Source organism: Rhodnius prolixus, unplaced genomic scaffold (genome assembly GCF_049639745.1).
Source record: "Rhodnius prolixus isolate KJV_2025 unplaced genomic scaffold, Rpr scaffold_7, whole genome shotgun sequence".
Taxonomy (NCBI): Eukaryota; Metazoa; Arthropoda; class Insecta; order Hemiptera; family Reduviidae; genus Rhodnius; species Rhodnius prolixus.
In genome coordinates this window covers 30609718-30629813 of record NW_027411582.1, presented here as the reverse complement: position 1 = coordinate 30629813, position 20096 = coordinate 30609718, and the positions used below count along the sequence as shown (strand labels likewise).

General features: G+C 32.1%; 4 protein-coding genes across 9 annotated transcripts in view; 2 read left to right on the top strand and 2 right to left on the bottom strand.

Annotated features, from left to right (window-relative positions):
• Positions 1-441: 441 nt before the first annotated feature.
• On the bottom strand, positions 442-5807 carry LOC141447382 (uncharacterized). Of its 4 annotated transcripts, none has more exons than XM_074114896.1 (6): positions 5645-5807; positions 5298-5426; positions 4629-4747; positions 3850-3931; positions 2440-2825; positions 442-2174 (listed from the first exon to the last, which is right to left on the bottom strand). In XM_074114896.1, the coding sequence occupies exons 2-6, from the start codon at positions 5419-5421 to the stop codon at positions 2073-2075; spliced, it is 813 nt and encodes a 270-aa protein (XP_073970997.1). In that variant the 5' UTR covers positions 5422-5426; positions 5645-5807; the 3' UTR covers positions 442-2072. The 4 variants fall into 4 exon arrangements, with proteins under 4 accessions (XP_073970997.1, XP_073970996.1, XP_073970999.1 ...); XM_074114895.1 differs by having other exon boundaries at positions 2440-2828; positions 5645-5805; XM_074114898.1 differs by having other exon boundaries at positions 442-1914; positions 2440-2828; positions 5645-5805.
• An 821-nt stretch (positions 5808-6628) lies between these two features.
• LOC141447374 (uncharacterized) lies at positions 6629-13135 on the bottom strand. Of its 3 annotated transcripts, none has more exons than XM_074114866.1 (6): positions 12995-13135; positions 12060-12884; positions 11197-11539; positions 8265-8441; positions 8022-8171; positions 6629-6904 (listed from the first exon to the last, which is right to left on the bottom strand). In XM_074114866.1, the coding sequence occupies exons 2-6, from the start codon at positions 12881-12883 to the stop codon at positions 6743-6745; spliced, it is 1656 nt and encodes a 551-aa protein (XP_073970967.1). In that variant the 5' UTR covers position 12884; positions 12995-13135; the 3' UTR covers positions 6629-6742. The 3 variants fall into 3 exon arrangements, 2 of the variants coding, with proteins under 2 accessions (XP_073970967.1, XP_073970968.1); XR_012454285.1 differs by lacking the exon at positions 6629-6904 and adding an exon at positions 10375-10971 and having other exon boundaries at positions 8108-8171; XM_074114867.1 differs by lacking the exons at positions 6629-6904; positions 8022-8171 and having other exon boundaries at positions 8353-10971.
• mRpL18 (mitochondrial ribosomal protein L18) lies at positions 13113-14730 on the top strand. Its single transcript, XM_074114903.1, has 2 exons — positions 13113-13590; positions 13674-14730. Exons 1-2 carry the CDS (start codon positions 13262-13264, stop codon positions 13867-13869), a joined length of 525 nt encoding a protein of 174 aa, XP_073971004.1. The 5' UTR covers positions 13113-13261; the 3' UTR covers positions 13870-14730.
• A 3051-nt stretch (positions 14731-17781) lies between these two features.
• 5PtaseI (inositol polyphosphate-5-phosphatase A) overlaps positions 17782-20096 on the top strand; it is a 97239-nt gene continuing 94924 nt past the window's right edge. Inside the window, exon 1 of the mRNA XM_074114839.1 lies at positions 17782-18433. The gene's annotated coding sequence lies outside the window, so the exon portion shown is untranslated. The remainder of the gene's footprint in view (positions 18434-20096) is intronic.

Genomic DNA, 20096 nt, shown 5'->3' with positions numbered 1-20096 from the left:
ACAATCATCTTTTTGCAATTTAAACCCCTTAGACAAAATAAATAAATATAAAAAAAAATATAGTAATAATTTACTTTACATTTATACAATTGGAATGCAGAGTACGAGAACCTCCTTCGGGTAACAACCTTAGATCTCTACTCTCCATAAAAAGAAACTCACATTTCTTTGTGTAACCAAAAATGAAAAAAATTAAAATAATAAAATTTTGATCCTATTTCTCTCTGCTCTAATTTGATATTATTGGCGCCAGAAGGCTTTTTCAACACACTGCCGGCTTTCGGACAGTTTTTTCTCTCTTTACACGTAACAGATCCATCAGCGAATAATGTGCTGTAGGAGGTTCCTTAAAAATAAAAATAATAATAATAATAAATATAAATAGAAAAATAATAATATTAAAGAGCCGGCAGCTGGTCTGGAAACCAAAAATGCATAGAGTCTAGTCATTCAATTTAATTGAGTTAATTTTATGGCACATAAAACAAAAACAAATATTTTCTATATAATCTATTTTTTTTACTTAATTCTTAAAACAGACATTCTTACAACTGAGATTAAATTAGCGTAATAATACATCTTAGTACGTTTTCGTTCAAACTATTAACTATTGAACGAACGAACTGCATTGAACTTAATGAATTCAAAGAAAATAGAAACCATGTTAAGAACTGGCTATACATTAAAGAGACATTCCTACACCACTCATCGACGGAAAAACAAAAATTAATAAAAGCATAGTCTGATTTTCTACAGTTTTCAAATAATGCACACTTTATTACATTTTAATATTTCACTACACTTTTTCACTACTAATTGTCTCTGACCCGTAGATAGATGCGAGCTAAAGCGAATTAAAAATACATTAATCGTTTACACACTTTGAAAAATATAACAGAATTAAAATTCTGTTACATACCAACTAAGCTTGCATTCGTGTTCTCTACTTTTATTTTAATTTATGTCATTTTTGTTTACTACTAAATTTACATATTTCTTGCAGTCAAAATACAAATTAAATTACAACATAAATATTAGATAGGAACAAATATATTAGAAATGACATTTCCTTTGTATTATAAAATTCACCAATTCTTTTCAACTCAGGAGCAAAAGTCAACATAAACTGATCAAATATTGATTGATTAAAATAGCTACTGATTAAAAAAAATATTTCTCTTTTTTTTTTTTGTAATTTGTTAGAAAAAAGAAATTTTTTGATAAACAATTAACAAATTTCTCTACAACTTCAATGATCTACTGTGCCAAGGAATCCGTTGGTATTAGCTCTACAGTCCCAGATGACGAATAAATCCTAGAATCTGAGAGGAGTCTACGGAGTGTATGTCTTCTTCCTGCACTTGGTAATTACCCAAGTGTCTGAATGGCATAGCAATTGTTGAGAGGAGCATTGGAATTTCCTCCATCTTCTCACAGAATCTGCAAGTACCACCACGTTCATTCTAGACCCAACTTAAAGGATTGCCTTCTCATTTGACAATGCCCTTGAGGAAACCCGACAGTTTGCGGAATTTAACGGTGTGATTTACATTATAACATTATTACTTTTCTTTACGATAATTTGCTATAGAAAATTAATGAAGATTTAAGAAATGACTGGGTTATCGCTATTTACAATTTACAAATGAAAAACGTTATCATTAATGATACTGACAATGTAAAAGGATACTCTCAAGGATATATTACTTGAGTAACGGCACAAAATATAGGTAATACTGATGTTCCTGAAAAAGAGAATGGTCTGTCTGGAATTAGAGCTTGATTACGGAGTTGAATCCTTAGGGAGTATGGCCACTTTTTTCCAGGCTAGGATCAAAGGATTCATTGAATGCTGCTGTCTGCCGTAAGTGTAGATGTAGACTTTACAGAGACCTCCTTTAACTAGCTAGTCATCTAAACAAAATAGAAGATTAACAAGACTTGAAGATTAAAAGTTGGATAAAGAGTTGTGAAAATAGTGTATCACTTCCCATGATAGTGTTCTCACTTCCCTAATATTAGGTTCATTTTATTCGGAAGAGGCCTATTCTCAAAGGAATGCTTTTAGAGCGTTACGGGGACCAAGAGCAATAATAAGTCCATGGGCACTTCATTGTTTTGAGTATGAACGTTATATTACGAAGTTTTGTAGTAGTGTCACAGATTACATCCAACTATAAATTAAATATTGCTATTCAGTTTGAGTTGTTGATAATAATGATTAGATTCCATATGCCTACTAAATCTGAATTAACTAAAACAATTATTATAACAAGAACTATGAAAAAAAGTAGCCTTAATTCTAAAAGTAACTTTTTGCTCTGATTTCAAGTGCCTAGGTTGAATAAATTATTTTGGGGAAGATTCCTTAGTTGTTTTACTAGGTAAAAGATTTAAAGTCTTTAATATAGGTGAAAATTGTTTATTAATCTCACTCACAACATCATTAGTGGATTGTTTTTCATCCTGTGTATCATTTTTCTGCAATATTTGTAGTATTTCATTTAATTTGGAAATAACTTCTACATTCTTTTGCATTCTTGGATTCCGTTGACGAAAACAATCGGCAATTATTTCCAAAGCACTGGCCATTCTACCAAGACTGTGCGCTATTAAAAATAACGCTTCCACTTTTTTGTTTGAACTCTGTCCATTCGATTTTCTTTTTAGTAAAAAATGTTTCTTTACATCATTTACCCCACTAATCGATTCGGATCGTTGAAGGAATGTTTTGTTTGATGTGGCGGCTTCATCAAGTTCAGTATCTCCCCACACTGTTACACAGTCTGCACCCACTGAAACGTTTCTGTTGTCCATATCCATTTCTTCTAGAATTTTAAAAATAGTATTAAAGGTTTTGACAAATTTATGTTACAGAAAACAATTACCAGATTCTCAAACAGTTAAAAATTGTTCAGATACTAAGAGAAAAACTTATTTAAAGAGTAAATAAACGTTTTATTAGTACGAAAAAGGCGACTACTTTAGAATTTTTCTAATCTTTTCATTCTATTTCTGTTTGACGCTCAGAAATAACTCCTTATCAGGGAGTGCACAATATACAATATATACTAAATATCTACGCATTATATACATCGGATAAACTAACTCGTCCCTCCACACTACTCAGTACGTACGCAGTCGAACAACCATCCATACTACAAGCGTACACCCTAACTCCTCACAAAATTACGGTAAATCATAAAATAGAATTAGGATGGAGAATAGCGAATGGAATGAAATGACGCCACGTTTACGTTTCCTTGGGCAGAGAGGGGGACTGATTAAAAAAAACCAACATAAATTTAATAGTTGCTAACGATCTTTGCTAACGATAGTTGCTAAAGATCTTTTTTAACAAAATGCTTGAAAATCCAAGTTACTTTAGTTCTTAAAACCAGCAGTTGATGTAAATAAACCAAATGGTAGTTTACTTGAAAGGTATGCCAAATTTTCTTTTATTCGTATCCCAATAAAATAAACAATATTCATATCTTTTTTTTTTTTCCGACAAATAAAATGCGGCTTGTGGGAGTCTTGATGATGTAAATTACATTACAAAGAAGTTGGTCCTACATTTGTGAGGCCAGCTTTAAATTAATAATTTGTAATGACTCTGAAAATCTTATGGTTTTTCTTTTGTGTGTGTGTTTAAGACGCACTACCTTCTGAGGACATTGGCGTTCCGAGCTTTTATCATTGCACAACCGGCCTCCAGACAGTGCAATGGTTACTAACATAACCCAAATTTTCAATGTATGGACTGATTTCCAAAAATGAAGTCCGATTTGTTTGCTACTAAAACTAATATAGTGTTGATTACGGTGGCAAAATATTAAGTTTACTCACCTATTTCTTGAGGAACGATAATTTTAGCTGGTATTCTTTCTCCATCAATCCCTTCCAAATATATCATACCTTGCTCACTGGACTAAAAAAGTATTAAAGTATTAAATGATATCCACAAAGTAATAAAACTAATAATTTAAAAAAATGTTATGCGAATCCTTCACTTACTTTTTCACCTTCAAATCGCAAAGATCTAACTTACATTTTGTCCTAACATCCATTTTTAGTAAGTCCCAGTTCGCTTAAAGGTTTACTATATTAAATCGATACTTTAGAGGAAAGCCTGACGTCCCAGTGTCAGAGATACCACTTAAAATCAATTTTTGGCGAATACACTTTCAAAAAAAAAGCAAAAGATATTTAACAGAGAGATGTATGGAAAAAAAGCCGTTCATGAAATTCACTTTCATGAAGTTTCTGGTCAAACTCTTTCTCGAAACTCCAAATTTTAGTTACACATTAATTTCTCACTTAATGTTAGGGCTCCAGTTAGCGTTTGCAGGAATCGGGGATGATCCTAAAATGTGGACCGTTTTAACTTAATAATTTAATTTAAGTTACAAATGGTTTAACGCAAATCAATCTAATCCCATTATTTTTTTTTAGTAAAATGTTCTTTTGGCGTCCATAATTAATATTATGAAATTTACACCATTCAAATCTGGTGTAAACATAAGGTTTTCTCTGCCAAAACGTCTTTAAATTTCTTAGAATTTTAGGATTTGAACTACAAACAGTTGAGTGTAACATTTTAAATTAACATACATAAGTTAACTTACCTGGATACAATCTGTAACAATTTGCTGTCTAGCATAACTATGTTTCTTTACTTGTCTTTTGCGGAATTTTATTTTATGTTTTGCTCTTATGTGACGACATAAATTGGATGTAGAACCTCCTACAAAATATTAGTAAAATATCATTTCTTACGATAATGTTTAACTTCTTATTTTGGAAGTGAAATTATGAGAAATTTATGTTATTTATTTACTCAATAGTAACGCTTAATTGTGCTAAACTAACTTTATTTAAAATTATATTCTGTTCTTGAAAAAAACGCTTGAGAATTTAATAATTAAAAAGTTTCGTGCAGTAATCAAATATTATTTAGCCAGTGCCATGAACAAAAGTACTGATGGGATATCAGAACTGAATACGATTATGGGCATAATCTCAGGGAAGACGCCGCCATCTAACATCGCGATTGACTTGGTTGGGCAATCTTACATGAATGGAGCTTGACGATGGCTATAGACCATCTACGTTTCCAAAGGTAACAGTAAGAAAGAACTACCAAGAAAGCAACGGTATTAGGATGTGGAGGCGATGATGGCCTGAGGCAATCAAAGTGATTCTAAATGGGCACAGATGAAGGAACACTCAATATGATATTAATGTTGAAATAGCGTAATTAAAATAAAACTCAATGTTATTAATTTACACTGTACCTCTAGTCGATATTACAATGCCACAAATACAACATTGTGCCAGATCTCTCTTATTATGATCTCTGCTGAAGTAAAGCCAGATTGAGCTTCGTTTTGTAATTTTATTTAATTCCGGTTTTTCCATAGTTGCTAAAAATTAGTACTTTCAATTAATGTTAGATTTTCTACATTTTTTCCATCTTGTTTATTGATTAAATTAGGCATATGAAATACTAATCCTAGATAAGTATTAATTATTTGAATGAAACAAAGATTCTCAGATATAAATCCTCTAATTATTTTCTAACATTGATTCAAACCGTAAATTACCACAATGCATAAATTAATGAGTAATTCCTAAGACTTACCAAAGTTGATAGGATAAAGAGTTAAAAATGATTTTACTGAAACAAATATACGTCTCCTACAATTAATTTAACGTACTTGATCAACACCGATTGAGGTTAAATTCTATGATTAGATTTACAACAAAAATCGATATTGTAATTCATATCGAAATATTAAGCTTCCTATGATTTTTCTTTTTTTTGTGATGAGTATTTTATTAACATACACAGACCATTTTCTAAAAAACAAAAGGTTCTCAGAGAAGTTCAAAATGCATATTTCCATAGAAAACTTGATGCTAAAAATTTGATAAGAGCAAAACTATCCTTACCTGTGGTAAGAAAGTAAACAGCTGAGATCAACACTGGCGGGCGTGCAGATCTAACTTGACAGTTGGGAAGTTATGATTCATTCAAGACAAAACAAACGCAGACAAATGTTCGATTACAGAGGCAATTACTTTTAAGCATCACCAGATGCAGGAATTAAAGACAGCTTGGCATTAACACTGTGCGGCAACTGCTACATTTATCATTTTTCACTCTGCCGGAGATTGCAAGAGAATAGTTAATATATAGAATAGACAAATATGAAGAAAAATCGATACTATGTCTTTCCAAAAACTTAACACACCAGATAGAGCTTGATCCATAAGGATTTATAAAAAAAAATTATGTTTTTTTCCCTTTTCTTTGTTTCTTTAATTTTGCGCTGTTTTAAATATGTGTAAATAATCCCACTAACAAAACCTGGACTGGAAAAAGCTTTCAGTCTAACAATAAGTATGTTAAATTTACAAAATTAAAGAGCTGTCTTTTGCAGAAATATTACTTAGCACATTTATTGTATACGAAATTAACTCTGAGAAAATAAGTTGCATCATTTAATTGCTAATATATGTACGAAAATCTTTATAAAGTTAAATAAGTAAAAACTCAACAATAAGACATGATAATTAAGTTTAGCTACGTTACGAGATAAATAAAATAAAAAATAAGGAGGAGTAAGAACTGATAACACTATAACTTATATTTGAACTGATACAATAGAATGTACAAAAATTTCTTAACTATTAAAAAGTTTGTATTTTTATATAACTTCTTTTTGGTTAAATTATTTTACAAATATTTACTCTCTCCACATGAAAATCTTGTATCCAACAACTGAGCTTTACTTATAATTGATCTTTTTTGAGCTTCATCAAATTTATGTGTTTGTAGATCGATTTCCCGGCTAAATGGTCGTCTTTCCACTTTGCCACCGGAACTTTCCAATTCTTTCTGTAAAAATTAAAATTAAATTGACTTCTTCCCTCTGAATAAAAACAAAAGGCAGCTCGATCTCAGGCTGCAGATTTTTAAAAACTGCTTTATTTTTATGTGGATAAAACATAAAAGGCTTTACTTTTTGTTTGTTTTTTTTAAAATTTGTTTGCAACATTTTCAGCGAACAAATGCAGCCATTTCCCTTTATACCATTCTGCTCTGCTATTTCTTACAATAAAGGAGTTTAAGTTTTCATGAATTTAGCTTAAATTAAGTTTAGGTGCTGGTTGCCTCGGTCTCCTGCAAATGCAATGTTGTATCCCAATGGAATAAACTGCTCTGTACAAGGCTATATAGACTGCCTTAAAGTCGAAAGGTTTTACTGAATGATTTAATTTTTTTTCTCCAACAGAAAGTCATGAAATATGTTGCTTACTTATAAATTATTGTTTAATTCTTTTTCATGATGTGATTCATGTTGCAAGTTGGTTTAACGCTTAGAGTACCGGAAATTTTTTCCATACAAATGCTAAAGATACCGGCGGTTTTTATTAGTTTTTGCAGTGGTACAGGATATGCTCTCTATCAAAGTCAATTTTGAAGTATTCTTTTAAAACTTTTTACATATTATATCTAACATATAAGAGTATAATTTGGATTGCAAAATATATAGTTTCAAACCTTTTAGAAAAAGACATACCTATCATTCTGAACAAAGTATATTGAGAAAAATTTCAGAGTAGCGCGACAGCGTTCCCGGCTACTGAGAGGGTTAAGTTGCAAGAAAAAAAGAGTAAATATTAAAACGTAAGTCTACTATATCTAACCTTTCTTAACGGAAAATTAGTTATGTATTTCCAAAACAGTTTCCCGAAAGTTTAGATGATCGATAAACTGGGAAGTTTTACTGAGTAAAGACAGTCAGATAGAGATATAGCCTAACAAGAAACAATATACCTTATTACTTTTATAATTGATTTTTAAATACTCTTCGAAATAAATAATGGATAATTATTATAATATTATTATAATAAATAATAATGGATTAGGTTCCGCAGCAAGTTCACAAGAGCTATAAACTATAATTAAAGTTAATAAAAATGGAATAAAATATTTTGTCCTTTAATTATACCTTTTTCTTTTTTTTCAACTCTTTTTGGTGTAATTCTAACAAAGATTTATCACGATGTGAAGAAGCTTTTTTAGCCTTAATTTCCATTTCTTCATTTCTAGCTGTAATTTCCAGCCTTCTGCTATCCTCGATGACTTGTGCGGCATTTTCCTGGAAAAAACGAGTTTTTATTTTAATATATATTAGATAACTACACAAAGAGAAATAAATATTAAAAAAAAGAGGTATGCACCGATTATTTACCTCTTTAATTTTTTTACTCCCAGGTGTATCAGTCCAAGACGATCTGTCCGACATATCAGGACCTTCTTTTGTTTTAAATTTTCTGGGCCCTAATCCAATACTTGCAGCAGTTTTTACATCAGGCAGCTCTAACATCCATGTTTCACGACCTTTCTTCTCAGAGTTATCGTCAAAATCCTGAGTCACACACACCATAGGATTGGATGGTTAAACAATGCCTAGTTATCAATATTAATTTTTGCAAGGATTTCTTTTTAGGATGGTGCCTATTAAAAATTTGACATAAAACAACGACAAAAAGTTAAAATATAAATCAATTACGTTTTCTTTACCTGAATTGTATTAATAATAATAATAACAATAATATAATAATAATAAAAAGATTGGTTGTAACCTCCTTATAAATAGTTAAAAAAGAAAATTAATTACAAGAAACTTGTACATGTTAAATCTAATACAATAAGAAGAAGAAAAAAAACGAACAGAAAAACAGTTGATAATCTTGAAAATCTGTAAAAAACTTTGTAAAATTATAATTGAAGATAAAATTTATTAATACTCATTTATACCTTCGACAATTTTTTAAAATTTAAATTTTAATATTCCACTTCAGCTACCAACTTTTGTTCTTAGTATATGAACTCTAAGGCAGATAATTCCTAAATGTAATACTGAAAAGACAAAACTAGTTTAGTCTATCTTGACCCTAAATTGACCCTTTTAGTAACAGTAACAAATAATCATAATAGGAAGTGGATATGCTGTATTTTTGGACAAAATCAGAGCTTTAGATTCTTTCCTTGTTAAAGTCATTCAATCAGTGCCACATATGTTATGGTCGAGCAAACTGGGTACTGAAAAGAAAATCCTTGACACATGGGAAAGAAAAAACTCAGAATAACTCCTATGAAAATGTACAATACAAAGTTAACAAAAATATATTCCAGGAACATGATCTGATAGAATTCGATAAGAAGAACCAGATAAGCTGATATGCCTAAGTAAACGATATAAAAAATGTTAGCTAGCAAACAACAGAAAAACGTCGAATAACTAGCATATTTGTGTTTCTCAACTGTACTACTGTGGCAGTGAAAGCTTAGAGACATCGTACTGCTTCGGCATTGTTCCCTTGTTATACCTTTATAGATGGCCTATTTTGAAGAGGAAAGTAAATGAATTTCATTTGCCTAATATTATTTAGAATTAACCACTATTAAATTCGACAATTATGGTATGTCCAGTGTAATCAGTTACATGAAAAGAGAAAATATTAAAAAATAAATATTAATAAACAGAGCTTATTAATTTCAAAATAAATTAAAAAAGGAGTTTAAGATTTTTTAAAAATATAAATATGCTGTGTCTGGTATAAATTGAACTGTGTGCATAATTCTCAATGACTAGAACTAAAAATGGTTTAAACTGATAACAACTACGAACCAAAAATAATAATAATAATGATAATGATAGTACTACCCAGAAGATGTAAAGTAACAAGCCAGCTTCAAGTTCAATAATTTCTTACATGGGTTAAGGTAAAAGTAAAAAGCCTTGAACTTCACTTCATCCTAAGAGGAGAGCAGTTTTTTTCACGACCGTTTATTTAAAATGGTATAAGATTTTAATTTCTGAGACCGTAACCAAGTCTACTCACTTGCTCTAATATTATTAAACTTCAAACAATACGTAGTCTTATTCAAATTTAATCTTCTTCAATAAAAGTGTGTCTATTTCACTACGTATTCATTAAAATATTATTTAAATTTATGAACACTTAACGATAAATAAAATTGATGCCGGTTTTTGTTTTTGTTATTACTTGCGTCCAACTGTTTAGATGATTTTACTTCTTTTAGCCTAAGTAGTCACTAATTACTAACTTTTATTTCACATCTACAATAAGCTAAAACGGGAAGAAGTCAGTTTTTGTTTTTGTTTGTACTAATCTGTCAATTTAAGCACAAAAAACCATTTTTTAAATTGTTATTACACTGTTTGGTATAAGCAAAATAAAAATTTTTAATACAAAACAATATATTAAGGATATTGTGTCTAAACCTAGTAAAATATAATTTCGTTGCCACAGTTATTTGTCTCAAATACTGACCTTTAAGTCGTTGCAGAGGGTGGAGCCCGGATGGGTTGTGTCGTCATAGCAACACAATAATCTCTCTCTCTCACCACCCTCTCTCTCTTAATGATCACTTACAACTTTACCAAAGATGGTGATGATTGTAGAAGAAGAAGAAGACTTATTGGAGGAATGCACTTGTGCCTCATTATTTTTTCAGTGCACCTGGACGTGTATGTGTGGGTGCGGTCTCACAGACATATTGGACCGGAGCTGCACGCGAGTAGAGGAATCATAAGACATAGAGACAGAACCATACAGGAAGTAGACATTGGCTGTGTGCTGTTGGATGTGGTTGCCATAATATCGTCTTTTCCTGGTGCGTCACATTGTGTCCCCAACAAACCTCCCGAGTATTTTTTTTTTCTTTCTGTATAAATTGGTTTGCCTCCATCAAGGTGTTGTTGTTCACTTTAGTGTGCGAATGGATAGCAGCTGGCCCCAAATGAACAGATCTAAGGCTAGACGGTAGTACTGCACGCTACATATATTTGTATAGATATTGGATAGACAAGAGTATACCAAGATGGGGTGATCCACCAACAGTACTCCTCTGCCATTCCGCCAACTCACCTGCACAAATAAATAAATCATAAGATTAATGTTTCTGAAGATTGAATGATACTAGAATCTATGTTACAACTCAATCATACAAATTAAATCACTTAAACTCAATAATTGTAGAAACTTTTTTTTTTTAAATATAAATAATTTTACATGATGCAAGAATGCAAGGATGATGATGCTACAATCTCCTATTACAAAAACTCTTTTTGTAAAATCTCATTTGACAAGTACCTTGTTTTCCATTTGATATCTAAGTGATTGTGCCCTTTCTTCCAGTATTCGTTGTACTCTATCATCCAATTCCATCCCCTGAGGTAGTGGTCCAATCACTGGGTCTTCAAGTCGGTTGGAGGTTGTAGCTGGTAGTGGTGGTGGAAGTGCAGGTCCATATGCTTCCCCTTTATCATCTTCGGGGCTTTCAACAGACGGTGGCAGGCTCTCCCTAAATGGTAAAGTTGGCCCTATAAGGTTTGTCCTCTCACACTTCCTGTCTTCGTCAGAATCACTTTTGCTAATTCGCTGACCTTTTTTGAGCTGTTCCTCCTGACTGATACTTCGTCTTCTCGAACGGTACCTGTTAAAAGTATCAATTTTTATAAACTATTAAAATTAAAGTACTGAAGATAGAGTGTTAGATTCAAATAATTCGAAACATGGAACTCTTAAGATAGAAGAGAGCATTATACCACGCAAATGCAACCAAGAAAAAAATAATAAAAATTAGTATTACTGTATCACAGAATTATAGAAAGAACTTGATTTTGAAAACAAACGTTTACTTTAAAACCAAACGTTTACAAGTATATATTGTACATATTGTACATTTGACAATCTGAATAAATTATCTACGCTGACGTATTAACACGTGTTTAGACTCTGATAATTTTGAGTTAATAGAGGCCCTTCACTTGGCAAATGGCTGTTAAGAAAAGTTCCTGCAAGTTTCTACTCGACTAATTGACACTAACTGAAAATGGAACTAGAGCGAATTGATTTTAAAGGGTAATAATATCCCAAAGAGGATTTTACAAGTAATGTATCTTAAAAATATCCATAGTAGAACATTATTGAGTAAAATAATAAAATGAACTAACCCATCAGGAAGAGCTGGTCCAATTATTCGATTACTGTATCCTGGTGGAAGGACTGGACCTTCTGCCATTTCGTTATCCTTTACTTCACCATCTTCATCCTCTGATTCAAATCTTGGCGGAGGAAGTGCAGGTCCAAAACAATTATTTTCTTCTTCTGAAATTAATTCTCCTTCTTCAGCATCGCCATGGCTCTTTTTTCTTTTCTTTTCCTTTTTATGTGTTTTGGATACATGAGTACTTTTGGTAGAAACTTTTGATTCAGGTTCTGAAGAAGAATCTCTATAAACGACAGTACTTTCTACAATTTCATTTTCATGTTCAACACTTGGCCTACGCCTTTCAAACCTTTCTAAGAATGTGTCATCTGCTTGATCATGTGTACAACTTCTATTTTCTCTTTTCCGTTTCCTCTCCTTACTTCCGCTCCTTCGACTGCCCTTGCTACGACTTCTTCTCCTACTGCTACTTTCACTCTTAACTGGATCAACACCATCACTACGTCTTGATTCTTTATTTTTACTTGAGCTTCTACTAGTACTTTTCTCAACTTCCTTTTTAGATTTTTCTTTACTTTCTCTTCTATCTTTACTTTTCTTTCTTTCCTTGCTTCTTCTTTTAGAACGACTTCGACTTCTTTTTGCAGGTGACCTATGATCTCTTCTGGACGGACTGTTTAGACGTCTTAATGGTGATCGAGATTTAATAGTTTGTTGCAATCCTGTACTGTATAATGATTTAGAAGTCATCGAAGAGTTACTTCTTTCTGAACGAAATCTATCGTGCCTTTCTTCTTCACTGTCTGATTCAGAGCAACCCCTTGCCATTCTAGAAGTTCAAAAATATTAACAACAAATATAACCACATTACGTCTGTGAATTTTCAAAGCGCTACAATTAAGAGTAAGAAAATTATAAATTACAAGACAAAGTACTTACTTGAAGCGTTTCTTATGCTGTATCTAAACAGTTGACTAAAATACAAATATATTGGAATTAAAGGACAAAAAACAAAGGAAATATGCTAACAACACAAAAATAAAATGGTTGCCTTAGTTAATTGCTGTGAAAAAATGTATTACTCATCCAAAAGAGGGCGCTTGCGTCAATCAGTGAGCGTAGGCACCGTGATCACATGACGAAGGAAAGGTTATATTTTACTGTATTTTTGTGGAATGTTCACCTTCTGTCAAAACTGTGAGTAGTATGACTGCTAAAAACTTCCAAAATAGTTTACAAAAAGTCGTAAATAGCACAAGTTTTCCTAAATATGTATACAATAGGAATCCTCGTAATTTAGAAAAATTGTGTATAGCCTATAAACCTGATGGATGGCATTTAGAAAAACCGGGACGCTCATATTGGCACAGATTGTTTGTTGAACGTTCATCTAGAGCACTGACAGCGTATGTAAAACATTATACTGGTCACATTCCGGTTCAAGCTAGTACGAAAGAATGGGCAATTAGAAAACATCTGTATAGTGCAGTGGACAAAGGAGCATATTTCAATCTTTCTAGAGTTCTAGCTTCTAGGTAGGGTTTTGTGTTACCTTTGTCACAGTGCGTGTCATTTTTTTTAAAGTATGATTATGCTGAAAATACGTCTTTATTTTTAGGTGTTTGCAGTTTGGTATAACGGAAATGTATTCAGAGTTTCAGCCTACTGAAGAAATAGATGGTTGTGATACAAATTTACAAATTTTCATAAATGAACTAAAAAATTGTGGTGTAACATTAAAAGAGCCTGAAAGGTATATAAATCCCAGACCATCTGACTTAGAGAGGCCTGATAAAGCTTGGGATTATTTTTAGATTGTAAAGTCGTAGTTCATTTTGATGATTAAAAAATGATAATTTGGATTTTGGAAGTTTTTGAGAGTTGTATGTAAGTGAAAAAAAACTTGTTAAGTCTATTTTACATCAACTGAATGGTTTATTTCTATTTTTTGTTTGTTTTTTTGTGTTGTAAACATATTCATTGGTCATTCTAAGTATTGATCTATGTAAGATAGATGATTTAGATTTACCTTCATAAAGCTTTTGTTATGATAAGTTATGGCCAGTCATTTGTTAAAATTTCATTATTGTAGTTTAATTAATATTACAATTTACTTTTATTTCCGATTTACTAGCACTGAATAGATTATAACAGATCTTACCTAATCTGTCACATTCTTAATATTATTATTTCCACAACATTTTGTCCAAATACAAATGTCAAATGGAGTAGTAGTCTTAAGCATCTCATTTCTATTTTGGAACATACTATGCCTTCCATAAATTCAATTTATTGGCAAATATCTATTTTGAAAAAAATCGGTTAATTATACGCTCTTCTTTTCGTAAATTCAATTTATTTTTATACAGAATAGCTTTTTGCAAAGTTTATGACATCAAATTAGAATATGACGCAAATGGGCGATTTATTTTGCATTTTTAATGAATTCTAGCGAATAGAGTTGATGAATGAATATTTATTTATCTTTTGACATTCACGTAATCTCCGTTATATTGATACAATTGTTTTAGGAGAAATTATGACGACTTTTTTATTTATCTAACTTTATTTGATTCATAATTACATATTTTTATTATTTGTAAATTCAATACAAATATGGGATTAAATAATAGAATAGTATAAAAACATTAAAAAAATTCAGCTTTATTTTTAAATTTCGACATTTTTTTTTGTCCTACACTTTTTGAATGTGTTACATATTGGCGATGGATATAAAACGAATCCATTCCAAGCGTCTGCTTTAAGTGTTCAGTATATCTCCACAGAATGTAGGTGTCAATATGGAAGTATATATGTTGATTAGCTAGACTTAAATGCTGACACACAAGTTCGCACACTATTTCTTCAAGTTTCCAAGTCTAATATGTGAGCGATATGTTAATCGGCTATTTAAGGTTCTGGCAGGGACTCCAAGAGCTCTGAAGAACAAAAAAATTTATTCATAAAGACAATTTAAATCTTCGATGACAGGAAATACAGAAATATGTAACACATTTTAGCTCTCAGCGACATTCAATACAATTCACAGTCGTGGACGTTCTAATCACCATGACTGACACTGTAGTAAGCCATTTTAGAAAGATTCATTCAAGTTCTCTCAAGCCATTTTTTGGAAAGCATCTTTGTAAAGGATCTAATGATAAATCAAAAAATTTATGAACATTTGCTATGCTGAACACGAGCCATACTTTTACTATCTATAGAAAATTAAATGGTGATAGATCTATGGCGTAAATTTGCTACTGAAATTTCAACCCTGATTTCTTTTGGTTGATGGATACGAAAGTTTGTGGTTTGTTTTATTGTTTCTCGAAAACGACTTCACCAATTTGTTTGAAACTTTGTATAATTTATCTTAAGTTATTTAATAACAACTTATCATATTATATAATTTTTATTGAAAACTATTTTCTGAGATATGATTTCAAAGAGGTTTTTTGAGTGAAAGTCCAACTCCGCACCTTCACCCTTAGCTACTTAAGATACAGATCTATTCTCATTAACTTATGTTACGGTTCAACCACTGATTAAATATTAAAGATAGTCTATTACTTAACCAAAATTTCAATTTTAAAGGAACTCTATCGAGCCAATTTTTAAGAATCGCCAAAATGAAGTCGTAGAAAGCTAGTACTTCTATTTTCGTACATAAAATTTAAATTATTTTTGAATACCCTATTCCAAAAATTAATTAGACTAAAACTAGTCTAATTAAAGTAAAAAATAAAAACAAAAATTCATAATTACCTAGTTGGAACTATTTTATTATCAAAGTACCGCATGGTCACCATCCGCATGTGACGTCACAACGTAGTTTCCAATAAATTAATTAAAAAATATTTTAAGTTTAGAAAACATTTTTTCTTAGCCATAATTTCATGAAATTCAATATAAGTTGATTTTTAATATAGCAGCACATAAACTGCTCCACAAAAAAAGTGGCGCACTTTGAAAAAAGCGTTAATTTATTGTTTTATCACATTTTGGGGAAAAATTATTAGTTTTAATTATTTTCATAACCTGTCAGGAAACAATTAATCGAATCAAGGTCCAAAGTTTCTTGTAAATAGAGAAGAAATTCCTCGTTTAATCCCCTTCGGTCTTTGTGTAATCAACAACATGAACTTTACCTCAACAGTAAATAAATTTATTGACCTCTTCAGTTGCGTTTCTACTTTTTTCAAGCTGAAAGCATTGCAAATTCTCAATTACAGCAGAGCAAGTGGCCCGTATTATTGGATTAGTTGAGGATGGACGGAGTCAGCGGTACGCAGCACGAACGGTAGGGTTGCCTGAGACCACCGCCCGTAGAGCCATCCATCGTTACTGGGAGACAGGCCTCTGCACTCGCAGGCAAGGTTCGGGTCGACCAAGAGCCACAGAAGCACTTGATGACCGATTTATTAGAATTCACACTATAAGAAATCGTACATCAGCTGCTTCTGAAACAGCTCAAATACTGCTTACTGTTCGTGGAGTTTCAGTCAGTGCCGAAACCGTACGAAGAAGGTTCGCTGAAATGAATTTACGCTCTAGGAAGCAAGCCACAGGACCATTGCTCACCGTAGATCCTCGGAGAGCCCGTCTAGAGTTCGCTAGGAAACACAGCAACTGGTCTGAGGACAATTGGAGAAACGTTCTCTCTTCAGACGAGTCCCGTTTTGCTCTCTATGCATCTTATGGGTTTACCCAGTTTACCGAAGGCCTGGGGAGCGCTACGCTCCGTGCAATATTTCTGGTAGACTACCATTCGGAGGTGGTTCAGAGATGGTGTGGGCTGGGATTTCTATGGGGGCTTAGACTGAGCTCCACGTGTTCAACAGGGCAATCTTGAAGGCAGATTTGTATGTGAGGGAAATTTTGCAGCAATATGTGATACCCTAACACCATTTATTGGGGAGAATTTTATTTTTATGCAAGATAATGCCCGACCACACACTGCCGCCTGTGTTGTTCAATATCTCCACGATACTGGCTTTCGTGTTCTGAGATGACCAGCATGCAGCCCGGATTTAAACCCTATTGAACATCTTTGGGATGAGCTGGGTAGGCGATTAAGATGGAGAAATAATTTTCCCAGGAGCTTAGAATTTGCGAGGTGCTCTGGTGGAGATATGGCAGGAATTAACACAAGATTTCGTGAGAAATTTAATAAGGAGTATGCCGAGAAGATTGGATGCAGTAATACGAGCAATACACGTTACTAAAATTCTTTTTCTCTTTTTTTAATCGGAAGAAATACATTTTTTTTTTCAAACTCATTTTTTGCCGAGAAGTACTTTTTTGTTAAATTAAAGGTTTTCATTTCTTTTAGATCATTTTTTATTTTAGCCCTCCCGTAACTTTATACTTCTTATATTTGCTAACTAAAATGAAATGTAGAATAAAAAAGTTACATTGAAGAAAAAATAACGCATTTTTAAAGTGCGCCACTTTTTTTTGTGGAGCAATGTATGTAGAACCTCATGTACATATGTACGATATGCAAAACGGCCATTTTGCTAGTTTTACTCAACTAGGCAACATCGTAGTCGCAAAGTAAATTCGTTTTCTTAATTAAAATTCCAAATATTCCATCAAATTTTAGTTTAGCTTTTGCCGTTAATAACAAACAACTCTCTTACACAGACACCACATCAGATAACAACAATCACACGATGTAACAACATATCTCATAACTACATTCTAAGATAAAATCACTTTACAGTTAAAAAGTTCGATGGCATTTGAATAATCAAAGAGTTTTGATTCGTGAATAATACAATTTTTTTATTACGAAAGTATGGTACAGTTGGTTTGAAACAGATATATTTTTGTTGGTATCAAGAGGAAGAAGTCAACAGATACAATGACGTATTTGATGAGGTATTATACTGCCCAAGCAAGACATTATTCCGATAATATGTAAAGCAAGGACAGGACCAAAGAAAATGGCAATTTTATTCTAATTACACATGTTTGAGATGAAAAGGTTATAATGGTTAACAGTTGATAAACGTGTAAGCATATGCTGGAATTGGGTGTCAGTTAAGATCGCTTTAATAAAAATAAAATGTTCAAAAAAAAGGGTAAAAAAGAAAATTATTGATGTAAATTTACGTAATGACGCTTTTTAAATTGCGCATTAACTACTTTAGCAACATTAGTGCTCAAATCGAAATAAGTAGAGTTTAGATGTTATTTACTCAATTTTTAGTTTGAAATTAGAATCGGGCTACAGACTTTGGTATTAAAAAAACATGCAATCACAAAGCTGCGATAAATAATACGTGTAAAAAGTTTTTCTCTTTATTTTGTTATGGAGAAGGTGTTATTATTTACAGAACTCAGTTTCAAAAAGTTTGGGTTCAACAGAAGGTAAGCTGACTTGAATTCTACGGGTGCATTTAGGCTTTTTGTAATTTTTAATTAGGCTTACAACTTAGTTATAGCTCTTTAGAGGCGTCATTTCCAAGGAGACAGATGCATCTGAGGAGACATAACTAAGTTGTCAGACTAAATATATGTTATTCTAACGATGTTAATCTGAGATATTTGAGCGAATTATGAATATATTAAACGATCAATAAAAAAAAATATATATTTGGAGTGTCTTCCGAAAACAGTTTTGAGGATTTTGGAATTCTTTTTGAAGCCCCTACTTTTCCTTCCGAAGCCACTCAAGAAGAAGTCAACAGATAGTAGACACTACTCAACTAGACCTAACCATTCAACGATTTCGTGTTCTCAAAATGCCGAAACCAAGAACGAATTGTAAACCAACTTCTTTTGCTTCTACATTCCGACACTAGGCTTTTCAATCATCAATCCCCCCTTTATCAAGCCACTCTTTTCCTGGTTTAGTGCCAATTTCCAACTCAACCTCTACAGCTCTTTTCCACGAAAGAACATCGTTCTTTTTTTTTTACCTCCAGTTTCGACTATTCTTCGCCTCCAATCAATCCATTCATAACTTTCTTCACCAACCATACTGACTGTCAAGCAGTTCTGCGCAGGATCTCATGGGCTCCATTTTTTTCTAAAAGAACTATGCCAAAAAAAAGACAGCCCTGCAACTAGCCTCTACTCATAAATAGCTTCCGCAAGATAATCTAAACCATTCTGAAGTCTACTTCTTCCATCAGATAGTACTAATTTTAACGTTGCAATCTTCGCAAACAATTTCCTCTGTCGCCTAAAAAACTTAAAAGAACCATCGAACCTATTTTCTACTTGCCTGAAGAAGCTCCCATTGCTAGCCAGGGATAATTTAAGTTTGATGTTTCTCATCAATCTCCATTAGTAGTGAACTTTCGATTTTTCTTCAATAATTTGGGATCGTTTAACATGGTCTATGTTTCTGAAACTCACCTTCAAAACAATGCTTTTAATGTTTTCTATGATTTGTTTCAAAATTAATGCTTTACTTTAGGATTTGTAATTCAAAGTGTTTTGTAAAAAAATCAAAATGAACTATAGCAACATGCAAATGCACTGAACATTAGTCTGCTTGTACTGCAGATAAGGTGCTCTTCCCCCATTATTCCCCAATCTTAGTGCAGTTTGTTGTAAGTGGTAAATTTTAAAAATATAAATGATTATTCTAATAAGTTCATGCGAGGGAGAAACAGTTCTTAGCTTACAATAATGAATGCTATGTAGATACCAGAATTTGAGCATTATCAAAGTTTCCTTCGACAGAATATAAAACGAACTTTCACAAAAAACATATTGGTTATATAAGAATCAAAATAGTTGAGCTTATACATATAAAAATAACCTCCAATCCTTGTACTCATAATCTTATTACAAAAAACAAAAACGTTCAACTTATTAGTTGGGACCGTTGTTAATATCTGGTTCAGATAGCTTGTTTTTTATGGCTTGTTCAATATGAATGTGTTTAAATTTCTAAGTTCTGAGTGGGCCTTACAATACATGAAATATAGGATGTGATCTTTTTCAGCATTAAACAAACTTATAATTGCTTTCAGATTAAAAGTTAAATCTTTTGTTTTAAATATAAAACTATACAGCATTT